The 18,765-nt window shown below is 37.7% G+C and overlaps 2 protein-coding genes across 3 annotated transcripts in view; both read left to right on the forward strand.

The window, feature by feature from the left end:
• The window catches only part of LOC125242531 (tachykinin-like peptides receptor 99D), a 317,790-nt gene that overhangs the window by 130,578 nt on the left and 168,447 nt on the right, over positions 1 to 18,765 (forward strand). The gene's annotated exons all lie outside the window — the stretch shown is intronic.
• LOC125224608 lies at positions 9,477 to 11,374 on the forward strand. Its single transcript, XM_048128026.1, has 2 exons — positions 9,477 to 10,650; positions 11,013 to 11,374. The coding sequence occupies exons 1-2, from the start codon at positions 9,477 to 9,479 to the stop codon at positions 11,189 to 11,191; spliced, it is 1,353 nt and encodes a 450-aa protein (XP_047983983.1). The 3' UTR covers positions 11,192 to 11,374.

Here is an 18,765-nt window from a genome sequence, read left to right on the forward strand (position 1 = left end):
TAACGGTCTGCCAACGCCAGGTGGCACCCCACAGATAAACTGAGATAAATGTTAGAATAAACCTCCACTTATTGGACATATTAACAAGAAACATAATCCATATGACGACCGCACGGCATATGACGGTCTGGCGCAGTCGGCAGTGACCCTGCCTGCTACGCCGCGGTCCCGGGTTCGAATCCCGGTAAGGGCATTTATTTGTGTGATGAGCACAGATATTTGTTCCTGAGTCATGGATGTTTTCTATGTATATAAGTATTTATATATTATATATATCGTTGTCTGAGTACCCACATCACAAGCCTTCTTGAGCTTACCGTGGGCCTCAGTCAATTTGTGTAAGAATGTCCTATAATATTTATTTATTTTATTTTATTATTTACTAGCTGCCCGGCGTACTTCGTATCGCCTACTTGGAGGCGCAAAACATGGGGCAAGGCAAAGAAGTGACCATTTTTACTTGACACAATTAAGTAGCTACATCATTAATTACATTATAGCGTACCTATTTAATATACACATACCCATAGCTGGGCATTAACTCGTTAATCCGTTAATCGTTAATTAACGAAGTTAACATTTCGATTAACGGATTTAACGGATTAACTTTTAAGTTAACTCTAAAAAATGTTAACGGACTCGTTAACTTCCGTTAAATTTCTCCGAGTCCGTTAATCGTTAATTTAGCAGGGCAGCGCCGCGAAAAACACGCTACTGTAAAAGTCCGAAGTACGGAAAATCCTAGAATTTAACCGGTAAATCCCAGCTTTTACCGATTTTGATCGCCAAAAGCCCAAATATTACCTAAAGAATTGTTGTTCACATGGGTTCGCTTTTACCAACGTTGATTCGATGAATCCTAAGTTTTACCATGGCAACTGTTCTAGATTATACTGTGGTTCTAGTGACAGGGCAGCAAATTCGAGCCCAATTTAAGACCACATTCTCTTCCCTAGCTTCTACCCGGCTTCCGCCTGCTGTGATCTTGCAGCTCTCCTGACACAGTTCTTGGCAGTAGCTCAGGCAATCACTGCCTTCCACATGTAGCCTAGAGTTCAATAGGCTTGCTGTAATTCGGGCTTTTACAGTAATATAATACATTATAGTGGATTACTGATACAACTAAATATATACCTACAGTAAAAATATTTTTTTGTCACGCGTTAACGGATTATCGATTAACTTTAACTTACGTTAAATTTGTTCAAATGTATCGCATTAACGATTAACGAAGTTAACTTTTTTAGTAACGGATTAACGATTATCGAAGTTAAATATTTGATTAACGGTGCCCGGCTATGCACCTACCTATTGAAGAGATAAGATGACTTACCTACCTTTTTCCTCTTGTGGCAATCATCCGGTTATTGCGTTGTTTTAGTTACTAACTGTAATACTTTAAATTGCTTTTAAAATCAATTTGGAGTTTTTTTTACCATTCATTTAAAATACACCATTTAAGCTAGTTTATTCCAACTACAAAAATATACTATTTTTATTTTATCTCAAAACACAAATCACAGCAATAACAGTTGACAACGTCTAACAGATTTTTTTTCTGTTATGACAGCTCATTCTCATTCATTTCATTTCAAGCAATATTTTTTAGCCGCATTACCTGGCCGCTACATATTAAGGTGGATGATACACTGGCTCCGGTTGTGCGATGCGAATCTGAGCCAGTGTGACATCCACCTAATCAACTACTTGTTGCACGATTAGAGTGAGATGGAGCAATAGGTAGAGAAGGACAAACATGTATTGCCTCACTCTATCGCTCTATCTCACTCTAATCGAGCCAAGCCCCCCTAATAAAAATTCGTGTAAAATGCATATACTCATCCTTGACTTCCTTATGACTTAGATAATGTATTGAAAAAGGATGGATATATGCTAGTTATTTCTCTTTTTGGTAGGTGGTCCCTGGTTTTGTGTTAGCTAGGGATGTTACTTTGTCGATTCAATTATCGATAAAATCTTACTTACGTTCTCACCTTAAAAATAATATAAAAGTTATATATATAAAAGTAACGAAAACATACAATATTGATATAAACATTTCATTTGGATTATTATGTGGCTTTTTGGCTATGAAAGTCATATATTCATACATTCTTGCCTTCTTGGCTAACCGTACCTACTGATTGCAAATAAATGGTTTGTTTATGTACTTACCTACATAAACGGTCACTTCTCTTCTCTTACCAATTCCTAATATTACATTATCATACCTATATCTCTGATCATAGGTCTGTATGCCTCCCTTTTTCTGTAACGTGAATAAAAAGTACGGCATGTTGTCTATGACTATATTTCTATGATAGTGTAATATCGGCCTAAATAGTTTGTAAAAAATAGAAGATGGGAGATACGAGTATAAAACAAATAAATACATTCTTCTCTTCTCCTTACGCAAAGACCTAAGTAATTTAATTCATGTAGCATCCCTCTATTAATTTCTAGTCCACCACTCAAGAATCTACTTATACTTACCTCAATAATATTTTCTCTATCAAATAGAAAATAAAACAAAACGGCAGTGTAGGTACCAAAATTTATTATTTCAATAGTTTCACCTATTTTTAGTTTCTTTTTAATAATGTTTGAGAATTTATGGAAAACTAAAAAATACTATAAGTTTAATTCACTAGAAATGTTACATTACTATTTACCCAGTCCCTGTGATACCTGATCATCATTAATCATTTTTGTCCTTTTCAATGCAAGAATGTCAATAGAGTTAATGTCGGGACGTCGATAAAAATGACATATCACTAGTACAAAAACATAACCTAAAAACAGTTTGGAGAAACTTCGAAAAAAACATGCACAAAATTATGCAGAATTTAACATGGTAGTAGTTATTATATAAACTATGAAAAGATCGTAGTTTAGGCTTTGTTTAGATCCTACAAATAATAGTATCAATAGCTGACCGAAATTCACTAATGAAACACAGCAGGTTCTTGGGAGTTTTCTTTTCTCCATGTACGTGAATTACAGTCCTTAATCACACAAGCCATAATCACACAAGGAACTTGAACACATCACAAATAAGAATTTAGCAGGATCATCAACTATCTATCAGGAATAAACACAATTAAATTAAAAATCGGCCAGACGACCGCCGAGATATTTGATCTAATATAATACGATTATGTACAATTGTCAAAGGTAGACACCTGGGGAGACATCTGGGGGCCTGCTCCATTTCAGCTTCTTGGCCTTCTTTTTGGTGGAGTCTTGGGAGTAAAGGAACCGCGAGCATCGCACCTTGAACTTCGTGTTTCCGGTCTTCTTCTTCGGAAATCTAAGAAATATATAAAGTTGAATTTGTAAAATAGCTAAATAACAAGAAAATCATAACAAAGAACAATAATCATTGATGGCGTTTTTAAGGTATGAATATTGATAGGTTATTATTGCAAGGTCGATAAAACACATCACATCACTATGCTAAAAAACATAACCTTTCCGAGTTTGAGAAAACTTCCAAAAAATATGCAAAAATCTATACAGAATTGAATAAGATTTGAATTGTATAAACTACTAATATGTACATTTATATTTCTGCCAGGTCGTATCAGTAAATATTATCAAAAACTCAAGAAACTTACCGATGAAATGATATAACCTCTTGCGTGTTTTCTTTTCTTCCTGAATAGGATTTGCAACACTTGATCACACAAGCCATAGTCAGAAATGAAACTTGGAACTATCACAAATATACACTGAGCTATTTTTTCCACTATCTATCAGAAATCCTCACAAAATAAATAAATATCGTCAAGACGACCATTGAAGTCGCGCTAAAAACTCGAACCAATATAATACGACTATGTACAGTTGTCAAAGATGGAGACCGAGTGTGAAATGACAAACGTATATTTAATTTTGCCGTATAATAAATGGACCCCAGGTCCGTTTTGACATCAGCATTTAGGGACAACCTTCGAGAAAACGAAAGAAGTTGTGGAATATTGTCTCATTCGCTCATATAAAAAACCGGCCAAGAGCGTGTCGGGCCACGCTCAGTGTAGGGTTCCGTAGTTTGCCGTAGTTTTCTCAAAAACTACTGAACCTATCAAGTTCAAAACAATTTTCCTAGAAAGTCTTTATAAAGTTCTGCTTTTGTGATTTTTTTCATATTTTTTAAACATATGGTTCAAAAGTTAGAGGGGGGGGGACGCACTTTTTTTTCCTTTAGGAGCGATTATTTCCGAAAATATTAATATTATCAAAAAACGATCTTAGTAAACCCTTATTAATTTTTAAATACCTATCCAACAATATATCACACGTTGGGGTTGGAATGAAAAAAAAAATCAGCCCCCACTTTACATGTAGGGGGGGTACCCTAATAAAACATTTTTTTCCATTTTTTATTTTTGCACTTTGTTGGCCTGATTGATATACATATTAGTACCAAATTTCAGCTTTCTAGTGCTTACGGTTACTGAGATTATCCGCGGACGGACGGACGGACGGACGGACGGACGGACGGACAGACAGACATGGCGAAACTATAAGGGTTCCTAGTTGACTACGGAACCCTAAAAAGGTAATAGTGTGGTGTGAGTAAGATACATGTCACCGAGCTCTTATTTTAGCATGGCTTCCATGCTTTAGTTATACTTCCGTGAATCGAGCAACCGATCGCCATGTGTGTAGAGATCTTGAGGATTGTGATCGTTTCGGTTTCCTTCGCCTAAGTTTTGCACGGAGCGAATGTAACTATTTATTTGCGATGGTACCGGTTCATCACTACTTTTGTGAAGTATAAAATTAATAGCTGTAACAAACTGTCAGATTTGGTTCGAGTCGGACAGCGGATTTAATTCGCTCCGAACCATATCCGGCCGTCTGTAGAGCACGCGGACCAAATCCGACCGGTCCGGCCCGAACCAAATCTAACCGTCTGTTACAGCTATTAGAGAAAATTTATAAATCTGGCAAGCAATTTGACAATGACAACTTCATAGACTACTTAAAATAGCTGTAACAGACGTGTGCGTTCCGATTTAGTATTATTTCTTATTTCTTTAACGGAATAATTACTAATTTTCACATTATTTTGCCAAGATAAATTAATAAAATCACAATGCGTTTGGAACGCATCCGTCATTAATGTAAGTTTGGAACGCACCTGTCATTAACGTCACGTCATTGTCAAGTTGTCAGGTAGGAACAATTTGTATGGGAAAAAAGAATCACTGTTTTCTAATTATCATCACAATATTTACTATTTATTTGCGATGGTACCGGTTCATCACTACTTTTGTGAAGTATAAAATTAATAGCTGTAACAAACTGTCAGATTTGGTTCGAGTCGGACAGCGGATTTAATTCGCTCCGAACCATATCCGGCCGTCTGTAGAGCACGCGGACCAAATCCGACCGGTCCGGCCCGAACCAAATCTAACCGTCTGTTACAGCTATTAGAGAAAATTTATAAATCTGGCAAGCAATTTGACAATGACAACTTCATAGACTACTTAAAATAGCTGTAACAGACGTGTGCGTTCCGATTTAGTATTATTTCTTATTTCTTTAACGGAATAATTACTAATTTTCACATTAATTTGCCAAGATAAATTAATAAAATCACAATGCGTTTGGAACGCATCCGTCATTAATGTAAGTTTGGAACGCACCTGTCATTAACGTCACGTCATTGTCAAGTTGTCAGGTAGGAACAATTTGTATGGGAAAAAAGAATCACTGTTTTCTAATTATCATCACAATATTTACGTGTTTTTACACTGCCTAAACCTTCTGCGGTCTAATACAAACATTTCAATACCAAAATTACGTAAATCGGTCCAGCCGTTCTCGAGTTTATAGGTAACTAACAAACGCATTTCATTTTTATATATATATATAGACTTGTTAAGGCTGCTTTCAAAAAAAACGTCAAAAGAATGTAAAATTGATAGTTTTAGTCGGTGAAATACTACACTTTCCGTTATCCAATAGATTTATTTAATTCAAGTTCCAGTTAGAGCATCTTATTATCTTGATTTTTATAAGACTGGATTTTTGAAAACTAACTCACTAAATTAATTATGAATTTTTCTCTAATGCACGTTTAGAAAAACGCACGTATAGAGCTGAATCAGTCGATCTTATTTGTAAATTAAGTAATAACGTTTTTTTATGCGATAGGAGTCAAACGAGCAGACAGGATTGATGGTAAGCGATCACTGCCGCTCATGGACATCCGAAACACCGGAAGTGTTGGAGGTGCGTTTCTGTCCTATAATTATTGTCCGTATTTGCAGAGCAATATTAGAAACCATTATTATTTTCTCTCTGAATAAACTTTTCCTTCACTTCCGCCTAAAACCTCATACGAAATATATTGTTTCCGTTACGGATGTCACCCACTCACTCACGAAATCGACACTTATTCTATATGGATTTGATTTATTCTAGACCCTTGCCACATTTATTAACATATATATGTCAAGAATCGTGGGCGTATCACACCGGAACCATGTCAGGACCTTCAATCGTGGTAGTTGTGAGCTTTTAATGAAATACCTATTCATATCACAGAATTTACTGGACAAAACTGATTATACATCATAGAGTACCTATACCTACATTCCACTACTCCAAGCCAACTGCCGGATTTGGTTCAGGAACTACAACTAAAACCATATTTTGTCGCATCTCGCCTACAGATAGATTGACAGTCTTGCGTAATCTGTTTTTGAATTCTGTTCTTTTAGACAGCAGCGTCAACTATGACATTTTGGTAAAACTGAATCTAATACCAGCCAGGTTGTAGGATAAAATCCTTGTTTGCTCTATTTTGTCAAATATAGCGTGATAAAACGTGGGTTAGATCACGTTTTGGTCTTTCTCTTATACATTCAAGTTTGCCAGTAGAGAATAAACGCAAAACTCAACCCTTCTATTTTTAAACATGCCGTTTTTATGGTCTTACAAAACGATTGTGGTAAGGTGTGGTATAATAACATAGAATAGCCGTAAATAGTCATCCCATAAACTTCGATTCTTAAAGGCTGTGGGTTGGGCCCAAAACCGATCAACTAAAGTCGCCGTCAATAGAATTTGTGAACAATGTAGTTTAGTTTAGTTGAGATACTGGCTAAATCCATGTGTTATTTAATCAATTCATATCACATTATGATCCTCAACCTTTACAATTATAAAATTGTGCTAGAATATTGATATTCTGTACAATGGTTTGTTTACATTGTTGACAATTTCTATTGACAGCGATTTTAGAACGAAAACTAGTATACCTAATTACGTGAAAACAATATTAAATCGACATGGGTAAAGTAATAACGTTTAAGAGTATGTTACAGCAATAAAGTTCCTGGCAAGAGATGATAGAATTCAGGTTTCTCAGGATAGCGGTGCCGTCAATGACACGTGATAATATTTCGTAAGGGAAACGGCCGCTATTTAACGACACAGCGGCTAAGCGGTAAGTTGCATCGATTTATTACTATTGAATCTTTTATTTTTGTGTGTATAAAAACACTGGTCCTCAAAACTACGATCGTTCGCGATCGCACAACCAATGAGAATAAAACTTACCAGTCTGTTTCACCGTGAGAATGGAAACGGCAAATACGTCAGCCATTGGCAGCCAATTCCACCGTGACTGACTCGACGCCCACCGAAACAAAAGTGTCGCTTATACAGGCATTACTTTGCGGAAATCGATGATAGTCAACAGATAGAAAATTACTTTTTACCACACCAACTGGTAAAGATCACTTACGCTATTCAAAAATGGATAGCAAAATGGCATTTTATCCACAAGAGTGCAAAGTAATTTCATACAAATTTTAACTTGATGCCTCGAGCTGGCTGGTAGAATTTACCTATAAATAATTATTTTGAACTATAAATTATTGAATAGATCGCTGGATTTGATTTAGTTTGATGTTTAATAGTCAAAACACAAAACACGGACTATAAAATATCAAACTAAATCAACTCCATCAATTTATTTAATATTTATGATTCAAAATCATCATATACTTAAGGTAAATTCTAACCAGCCAGCTTAAACCATCAAGTTCAAATTTGTATGAAATTACTTTGCACTCTTGTGGATAAAATTCAATTTTGCTATCTGTTTTCGAATAGCAAAACAATGCATTACCAGTTGGTGTGGTAAAAATATAATAAAGCACCACTAAAAATAGTAAAAATACAAAACTCGACACGTGTTTCGCGGCTCTAAGAGGCATCCTCGAGAGCGCAAGTTGTCCTAACTAAACAGCCTGACGGTAATGGAAAATGAAAATGAAATGAAAATGAAAATGAAATATTTATTTTTCAAGTAGGCATATTACAATGCGCATATGAACGTCAAATAAAGCTACGCCGGCTCTAACCCTACGCCTCAGCCTCGAGAAGATTTCAGTCCCCCCTCAGTTGGGAGGGGGGTATCCACTATGGGACCGGCAAGAAACTCGGCGGGCAACTTCTTTTCAAAACATTACATCTTATAATTAACATGCATTAAATAACAACATACAATTTAACATGCAAAAGTATTCATCAAAGAATATGGGACCGACCAAAGTCAGCCTTGACGCCTCTAACGCGGAGTTCATATACCGGGTGCACGGTAATTAATGGACAACCTTTTAACCACCAAGAGGGCACCTTATACTGGTCCAGAAAATCGACATTAAGGTTTAGTAAAAGTCGCCTGGTCTCCGAGATTTTCATTTTCACACTTTTTAAAATTTTAGGTACTTAGTATTAAAATTTTAAAAAGTGTGAAAATCTGTATATTATTCAAGCTGACAGCAGTGGCCTGTTTCACCACAGCCGCAATTGTCGCCCGACAGTGACACTTTGCCGTTCATTGCCTGTTCAAGAAAGAAATATTGGCGCTGAGTTATAATGTCATTTATCAACCCAGGAATAGGCACAGTATTGTCAATATCACTGTGGCATTGTACAAACTAACGAACGAACGAACGATTGTACATTATACAGATTTCCTATTTTCATTTCTCACGAAACTAAATTTAAAATTCCTTCCAAACTTGTTAAAGAAACAGAATAAATCTAGGTAATTTTGAAATCAAAACGGTTACAGATGTTGGAAAAATCAGCATGCTTTGTAAACCAAAGAAAATGTTAGGTAACCACATAAACGCACTTAGAACATAATTTAAATGTTTGAATAAAAAGTCAGATGAATGTTCTGGTGCGTTGGGAATTCATTCTTGTTTCGATCCTACTACTATTAACATCCTAAATTGTATCAGTGTCTTCCGTTCTCCGTCAAATAATAAACCATCTTCATAACCAAGTCATCGTTTCCTTCCATCAGGTTATGGGCCTGCGCTCTTCCAATAAAAATCAAGTTTTGAGCGATAAAAAGTGAATATAGTTAATACGGTTGCCGACGACTCGTAATGGAAAAACTAAAGGGAATTGAAAACTATAGTTCTTGGAAATTTATGATGAAAATGGTGTTGATTCACGAAGATCTATGGGAATTTGTGGAAAAAGAGGTTGACGAGAAAAAATCCGAAGATGTGAAGAAAAGCCAGAAAGCGCTCGCACGCATTGCATTATCCGTGCAATCGACGGCCTTCGTGCACATAAGGAACGTGACCTCGGCACACAAAGCATGGAAGCATCTTCAGAATGCTTATGAGTATAAGGGATTATGTCGGAGACTAGGCCTGTTGCGAACTTTGTTTAGCACAAAGTTGACGGAATATCAAAGTATGGAAAAATATGTCAACAGAATCACGAACGTCGCACAACAATTACAAGATATCGATGCAAAGTTGGATGATGACTTTGTTGCGGTAATCATGCTGAGCGGACTTCCTGAGGACTACGACCCGCTGATCATGGCAATTGAGAACTCAGACCTCAAGTTGACTAGCGAAGTTGTATCGGCGAAGTTGCTGCAGGAGACGTTGCGACGTGAGGACAGCAAACGCGACGGAGATGGAGTTACAGCTCTGGCGGCTGCGAGGAAGCCTCCCAGGTGTTTTGCTTGTAAAAAGATGCGACATATCAAGAAAGATTGTCCGACGTTGAACAAAAAGAAAAGTAGCAAGGTGATGTCATCGTCAAAGGTTCTGCTCACGGCGCTGTCGGTGAACGTTGAAAGTGATCTTTGGTACGTGGACAGTGGGTCGGCAAGTCATCTTTGTCGAGATGTGAACATGATGAGTGACATGAAGTCAGATAAATCGTTGCAAGTGACTGTGGCTAACGGAGATAAACTATTTACGGCTGGTAGAGGCAATGTTAACGTGGAACAACGTGATGGCAATGTAAAGACTATAAGTGACGTGTATTATGTACCTAACTTAGCAGCTAACTTATTGTCAGTAAGTTCCATGGCTAAAAAAGGCTATAAGGTAGTATTCGACTCCATCGGTTGTGAAATTTTGGATAATGGGGTTATTGCCGCAATGGCTACTTTGAAAAATGACGTGTATATCCTTGACACTGTTGAGGCTTGTTCGAAGGTTCCTTTACAGAACAAACAGGTGGCCAACGCAGCAGTGGAGGAGGAGCGTGCGGTTTCTAGCGACGAAACTGTCTCTGCAGCTTCAGAGAAAGTTTGGCATCGTCGTCTTTCGCATCTCAACAGGAGAAGCATGGAACTTTTAAGAAAAGGTATGGCTTCTGGTATATCGTATGATAGTTGAGATTTTGAAACGTGTACAGCGTGTGTCCAAGGCAAAGCGAGTAAGGTACCGTTTCCGAAGAAATCTCACAACAGGGCTAAAGAGGTCCTGGGTTTAGTGCATACAGACGTCTGTGGACCGCTACCATCGGCCTCATTCAGCGGTGCTAGATATTTCTTGCTCTTCATAGATGATTATTCTAGGAAGACGTTTGTGTACTTTTTAAATAAAAAAGGTGAAGTATTTGATAGGTTCAAAGAGTTTAAGGCTTTAGTGGAGAACCAGACAGGTAAAAAGATAAAATCGCTACGCAGCGACAACGGAGGGGAATACACCAGTTCTGCTTTTCAGGCATACCTCAGGAGCAATGGCATCGTGCATCAAACAACAGTTCCTGGCTGCGCTGCCCAGAACGGGGTCGCGGAGCGCGCGAACAGGACAGTGATGCAGGCGGCAAGGTGCATGCTACAAGATGCAGGCCTGAGCAACGAATTTTGGGCGGAAGCTGTCAACACGGCAGTCTACGTTAAGAACCGTTGTCCTACGAAAGCTGTACTGGGGAGCACTCCTGAAGAAAAGTGGAGTGGCAAAAAGGTATCACTGAGTCATTTACGTATCTTTGGTTCTGTGGCTTATGCTATGACTTCAAAGCGTTCGAAATTAGATCCGAAATGCAAAAAGTACATTTTTGTTGGGTATTGTGAGCATACAAAGGGTTACAGGTCCGTAGACCCGGAACAACCAACAAAATGCATCAAAGCCCGAGATGTAACCTTTTTAGAAAATACGTTCATTGAAAAAGCATCAAATGATGACATTGACAATGTCATTGTGTCAACTGAAATATTTACACAAACTAAAAATGTAGATGTAAATAAAAATGTTGAGTTCAAATTGCCTGACCCATCTTCTGTACAAACAGAAACGTCTGTAGTGAGTGGTACGTCTGATGTTGCTAATTTGATAACAAATTCTCAGAATACAAGCGATCGAACGAGTACGATCACAATTCATGATTCGTCTAGCTCTAGTGAATGTGATGATCCGGCCGATAAAACTTATATTCCAGAGGAGGAAAGTACGGAAACTTCGGAATATGACAGTTCATCGGGTTCGATACTTTCCGGATTATTGGCGGGTACGTGCGATCCAGATGCTCCACGAACTGTACGATGTCATTGTGTCAACTGAAATATTTACACAAACTAAAAATGTAGATGTAAATAAAAATGTTGAGTTCAAATTGCCTGACCCATCTTCTGTACAAACAGAAACGTCTGTAGTGAGTGGTACGTCTGATGTTGCTAATTTGATAACAAATTCTCAGAATACAAGCGATCGAACGAGTACGATCACAATTCATGATTCGTCTAGCTCTAGTGAATGTGATGATCCGGCCGATAAAACTTATATTCCAGAGGAGGAAAGTACGGAAACTTCGGAATATGACAGTTCATCGGGTTCGATACTTTCCGGATTATTGGCGGGTACGTGCGATCCAGATGCTCCACGAACTGTACGATGTCATTGTGTCAACTGAAATATTTACACAATGTAAATAAAAATGTTGAGTTCAAATTGCCTGACCCATCTTCTGTACAAACAGAAACGTCTGTAGTGAGTGGTACGTCTGATGTTGCTAATTTGATAACAAATTCTCAGAATACAAGCAATCGAACGAGTACGATCACAATTCATGATTCGTCTAGCTCTAGTGAATGTGATGATCCGGCCGATAAAACTTATATTCCAGAGGAGGAAAGTACGGAAACTTCGGAATATGACAGTTCATCGGGTTCGATACTTTCCGGATTATTGGCGGGTACGTGCGATCCAGATTCCACGAACTGTACGATGTCATTGTGTCAACTGAAATATTTACACAAACTAAAAATGTAGATGTAAATAAAAATGTTGAGTTCAAATTGCCTGACCCATCTTCTGTACAAACAGAAACGTCTGTAGTGAGTGGTACGTCTGATGTTGCTAATTTGATAACAAATTCTCAGAATACAAGCGATCGAACGAGTACGATCACAATTCATGATTCGTCTAGCTCTAGTGAATGTGATGATCCGGCCGATAAAACTTATATTCCAGAGGAGGAAAGTACGGAAACTTCGGAATATGACAGTTCATCGGGTTCGATACTTTCCGGATTATTGGCGGGTACGTGCGATCCAGATGCTCCACGAACTGTACGATGTCATTGTGTCAACTGAAATATTTACACAAACTAAAAATGTAGATGTAAATAAAAATGTTGAGTTCAAATTGCCTGACCCATCTTCTGTACAAACAGAAACGTCTGTAGTGAGTGGTACGTCTGATGTTGCTAATTTGATAACAAATTCTCAGAATACAAGCGATCGAACGAGTACGATCACAATTCATGATTCGTCTAGCTCTAGTGAATGTGATGATCCGGCCGATAAAACTTATATTCCAGAGGAGGAGAGTACGGAAACTTCGGAATATGACAGTTCATCGGGTTCGATACTTTCCGGATTATTGGCGGGTACGTGCGATCCAGATGCTCCACGAACTGTACGACAGGCACTGAGTGGTCCAGATGCAGACAATTGGAAAGAAGCTATGTCTTGTGAGTACAACTCATTTATTAAGAACAAATGTTGGACATTGACAGATCGACGAGAGTCACAAAAACCTGTCAAATGCTGGGTGTTCAAAGTGAAACGTGGATTGAACGGTGAACTCCTAAAATATAGGGCACGCCTGGTAGCTAAAGGCTTCACTCAACAATATGGCATAGACTATGAGGAGACGTTTTCACCAGTTGTCATATACTCCACAATACGTATTCTGCTAGCTTTAGCTGCTGAGTATGGTATGCAGATTGAACATCTTGACGTAAAAACAGCATTTCTCAACGGTGATTTGAAGGAGACTGTGTTCATGGAACAACCGGAAAGCTTTGTAGTTAAAGGTCAAGAAAGTAAGGTCTACAAATTAAATAAAGCTATTTACGGGTTGAAATAAGCTTCAAAGGCATGGTACGAGAAGATTGATCATGTTCTCTGTAATAAGTTGAAGTTCAAGAAGTCGTCATCTGAGCCTTGTGTCTACTTTCAGCGCCAGAAGGGGTCGCTTATAATCATTGCTCTTTACGTTGACGACATCATATTGTTTTCAGCAGGTGATGAACGTGATAAGCTAGATGTCAAAGTCAAGTTAATGAAAGAATTTGACATGACAGATCTAGGGCCAGCTCATCAAGTATTAGGTATGAGATTGTGTAGGGAAGAAAATCAAATTACTCTTGATCAATCGTACTATATCGCGATGGTGCTGAAGAAATATAAAATGGAAGAATGTAAGTGTTCGCCTACTCCTATGGAAACCGGACTTAAATTATCTAAGGGAAATCAAAGAGATGATACCTATGATTATAGAGGTTTAGTAGGTTCACTAATGTATATTGCTATCTGTACCCGACCAGACATTGCGTACGCAGTCAGCTACTTAAGTCAGTTTAATGAATCATTTACAGAGACCCACTGAAAAACGGCGAAAAGAGTCCTGCGCTACTTGAAAGGTACCATGGATCTCCGTTTGACTTTTAAGAAAGGCAAGCAGCTGGACATCACTGGATTCGCAGATGCAGACTGGGGTGGAGACACCGTGGACAGGCGGTCGTACACGGGATATGTCTTCAAAGTAGGTGAGTCAATTGTTACTTGGGCAAGTTGTAAACAAAAAACAGTTAGCCTTAGCTCAACCGAAGCCGAATACTATTCTTTGTCGAACTCCTGTAAAGAGGGTTTGTTTATTCGTACATTTCTAAAAGAAATTTTCAATGAATGTAGGAACTCTTTACATCATGCTAGGAGTAAGCATATAGATATTCGCCACCACTTTATTCGGCAACTTGTGAATAGTAATACGATTACTATCCATCAACAGATTTGTCTTCACCTCCTTAGAATTTTCGTAAAGTGGGTAAGAAAAGTGACGCCCCGTCTCGGAACTCATCCAAGTTAAAGTAAACGTTGGAAATAATTGGATTTCGGAAGTTGTATGGAAAGATGACACCCGACAGTTCCTCATCTCGCGTTTTGGCCGTAGTAACCTAGTAACATAGTTAGACGGACTTTAGTAATTGTTTACTCTTACCCCAGTGGCTTTTTACAAGAAAAATATTCACTGTGCAGTTAGAATAGAAAATAATAAACATTATTTGTGACCACAAGCAAGAAAAAATACACATTATAAGAAAACAGGAAGCAATGAAGTTCCACGAAATGTCCTCATCTCAGCGTGCGCTGGTAACTTCCAACGCTGATCTTCCGATGAGAAAAATCATCAAAGAAAAATTCACGGAAGGTAACAGAAAGAGGAAAAACAGTATTCATATTTCGTGGAATAAAACGAAATACCAATAGATAAAGCGACTTGCATAACATATATTTAAAAATAAAATGCAGTGAAATCTAAATATTGACTTGGCCTATTACTTATAGGTACGAGTACACAAGCTCAGTTAATTTCCAAAATGAAATAAAAATACCTCTCCTTCTTAACAAGGATGGATATTATTGGAAAAACTATAAAAAACGGGCTTAAGCAGATTATGTTATAATTACTTTCTAGGAAAGTTTTAGGAGGATTGAAGGAGAGGAAAATGATTATCTGGAGTGTTTTCTTAAATAATTTCTTAATACAAGTACTAAAATTTTCCAAGATCTGAGATAACTTTCTTTGAAAAACTTTTTCACTGCGACCAAATAAAATTCTACCTAATGATTTTAGGTATAATTTTAACGCGTATTTTTCATGTATATACGTGCCACTTTGTCAAGGTTATTAGTTTTTATATCACTCCTTCTATAAAATTTTAGGAACAGTGTGTGTCTTATAAAAATGGGCCGTTTAATTTGATTTAGGATTCGACCCATGCCTGAACCCTGTACGTGCATGCTTACACTGTTTCACTGTCATGAGTCAGGGCAAAGTCCATAAACTCTGTCCCATGTCATTATGGAATCATGCTCATCCAGGGGCTTATTTTTTGCACTATTTTTCAGCTCAGAAGGCTTACTTTGCTATTCGAAAACAGATAAGTAGCAAAATTGCAATTTATCCACAAGAGTGCAAAGTAATTTCATACAAATTTTAACTGAATGTTAAAAGCTGGCTGGTAGAATTTACCTATAAATGATAAATATTGAATAAATTGATGGATTTGATTTAGTTTGATGTTTTATGGTCAGTAGGTATTTTGTTCGTGTTGGTGTAGTGAAAAATTTTGTGTATCACTCGGTGGCAAAGTTTGTTTTACCTTCGTGCTTTGAAACCCTCGCAACGCTTAAGATTCCACTTTTTGTACCACTCGCTATTCTCGCCATTCAATGTTGGACTCTTTCGCTTGCTCGGGTATCAATATTGGCACGTGCGGTTAAACAACAACTTTGCCTCCTTGTAAAACAAATAACTTAAAAGGTTCATGCCAAACTTAGCACTATGTACTATTTTCATTTCATTTATCATTACTATACTTATTAATAACGTGAATACCTACCTATTTACAAGGACACGAATCTAATAAGTACCCGTTTGAGTGCGCTTCATTTCTAAATATATATAAAAGAAAAAACTGACTGACTGACATATCAACGCACAGCCGCAACCGCTAGTCCTAGAGATTCCAAATTTGGCACGTAGGTTCCTTAAAAGGTGTAAAGGAGCACTAAAAAAGGATTTCTCAAAATTCACCTCCTAATGGGGTGAAATGGGGGTCCAAAGTTTGTATGGGGAAATAGATTACTATGCGGGCGATGCCGCGGGAAAAGGCTGGTTCTCCATACAATGAATATAATTTGCTATCGAATAACGTATCAAAAACGCATGTTAGCCTGTCTCAGTTTATCATCTCCTAAAAACATTTAAGCAAATACCATTTGATATTTTCATTCACTTTTATGTTTTGGGTTCACTTTTATTACATTCCTTATCAGCTAAGTACGAGCCAGGGCAGTCGATCATTCACACATCGTCAATTCTACATACTATAAGTAGGTATACATATTAGGTCTTAAAAGAAGTTATGACCTGAACCAGGCCCCGTAGCCGAATGGCATTTCTGCTAAACGAAACGCCGCAGAAATGTAGTCTGGCTCTGTCGCGCCAATACGCAAGAGCGATAGAGATAGATAGCTACGAAAGAGATATTATCGTGAGCGTGTCGTGAGCGTTTGTGCATTTGGCTACGCACACAGTAGCCAAAAGTACACACTCGTTGACACTCCGAATCGTATCGTATTTATCTTTCTCTATTTAGTATATAACATTTGTTTCTCCTTGGTAAATAAAAATTATATAAATTTCAAACTTCAAAATAAAATCAGAGTCATCGAAAAATCAGTTTACCTAAGCAACAACAGCTAAATAAATAAATAAATAATAAATAGTAAATATTATAGGACATTCTTACACAGATTGACTGAGTCCCACGGCAAGCTCAAGATGGCTTGTGTTGCAGGTACTCAGACAACGATATTTAAAATATACTTGTACATAGAAAACATCCATAACTCGGGAACAAATATCTGTGCTCATCACACAAATAAATGCCCTTACCGGGATTCGAGCCCGGGACCGCGACTATTGCGAAGAATTTAATATCAACGGAAACCGGAAATACAGTGCCCAAATCAGCAGAAGGCCTCTGCCAGCAGCTCATCTCGCAGCACCCGGTAAGCTAACTTAGAACTCCTGACGTACCCCTCTTCATACTTACAGTCATCATCCTCCTTGCGTTATCCCGGCATTTGTCACGCGGGAGCATGGGGTCCACTTTGACAACTAATCCCAAGATTTGGCGTAGGCACTAGTTTTACGAAAGCGACTGCCATCTGACCTTCCAACCCGAAGGGTAACTAGGCCTTATTGGAATTAGTCCGGTTTCCTCACGATGTTTTCCTTCACAGAAAAGCGACTGGCAAATATCAAATGACATTTCGCACATAAGTTCAGAAAAACTCATTGGTGCGAGCCGGGTTCGAACCCGCGACCTCCGGATCGAAAGTCGCACGCTCTTACCGCTAGGCCACCAGCGCTTCATACTTACAGTATTTACATATATTTACAGTCCACATTTTTTCTGGCTTTACGCCACACTCTTTGTATTGGTGCGACCAAAACAGTGGGGTACCGTTCGCCACGCGGCGTCAGCGATTGTACTTTTGGCTACAGACCCTGGAATATTGATGCCGTTCTAAAAATGTTGATATTTTCGCTTGTTATAATTCTTGCAGTAAAGATTTTATCACACGAAGGCATGACTGTCAAATCATTGAGCTAGAGCACCGTAATTTAGGGTGAGTTGGGCCAAAAGTGACTTTCAAACCTCGCTAATATTTTATTTTTACATGTGCTAACTAAATGGTGTATGTATAATTCCATGAGTAAGCCCATTTATTACAATAAAAACAATAGGATAGGAAGCGGTATGAAAAAGGAATACACTACACCAGCAAATATTATCTGAGTAAGGACAAAAACTTAGTGATATTATCACAAAATGTTATCTTCTCATTGTGTTGACGGAAGGTCAAGGACGTATTTGGCAACTATTACTTCGCCGCAGGCTTCCTTATATTGCTTTGTTATGTTAGCACAATATTGTTCTCGTCATTTTTACCCAAAAATATTGACAATTAATTCCTAACAAGCAAAACAATAACAAGCAAAAATCTAACGAAACTTCAGTACACACAACTACCTATGTGGAAATGTATAAAAAAAAGATCCAATTAGGTACGGTACAAACGACAATATACTAAATAGTACAGTCAAAAAATACATGGTATTCGTTTTTATATTCACTATACAATTAAATTCTAAGCTATTATCTTATAAACTTTTTGTTTTTTTGATCGGCTTCATAAATACTAGTATACATTTAAAACCAAAACCATTATTATGTTTAATTTAGCCACTTTTGCGTGAATATTTCAAATACAGAAAAAAAAACTACACGCCCTATTATATTCTATTCTGAATGTACATTTTAGGGTTGATAAGCCAGGATATAAAGCTAATCCCTACTTCAACGTGATTAAATTAATATTTAATGCTAAAGTTA

This window comes from Leguminivora glycinivorella, chromosome 3, assembly GCF_023078275.1.
Source record: "Leguminivora glycinivorella isolate SPB_JAAS2020 chromosome 3, LegGlyc_1.1, whole genome shotgun sequence".
Classification (NCBI taxonomy): Eukaryota; Metazoa; Arthropoda; class Insecta; order Lepidoptera; family Tortricidae; genus Leguminivora; species Leguminivora glycinivorella.

What these genes read in the sequence shown, in the direction of transcription:
- LOC125224608 (XM_048128026.1), top strand. Translation starts at nt 9,477, where the DNA reads ATGGTGTTGATTCACGAAGATCTATGGGAATTTGTGGAAAAAGAGGTT. An exon ending in CATGGAACTTTTAAGAAAAG is followed by an intron (nt 10,651 to 11,012) that starts GTATGGCTTCTG and finishes TCTGCTTTTCAG; the next exon opens with GCATACCTCAGGAGCAATGG.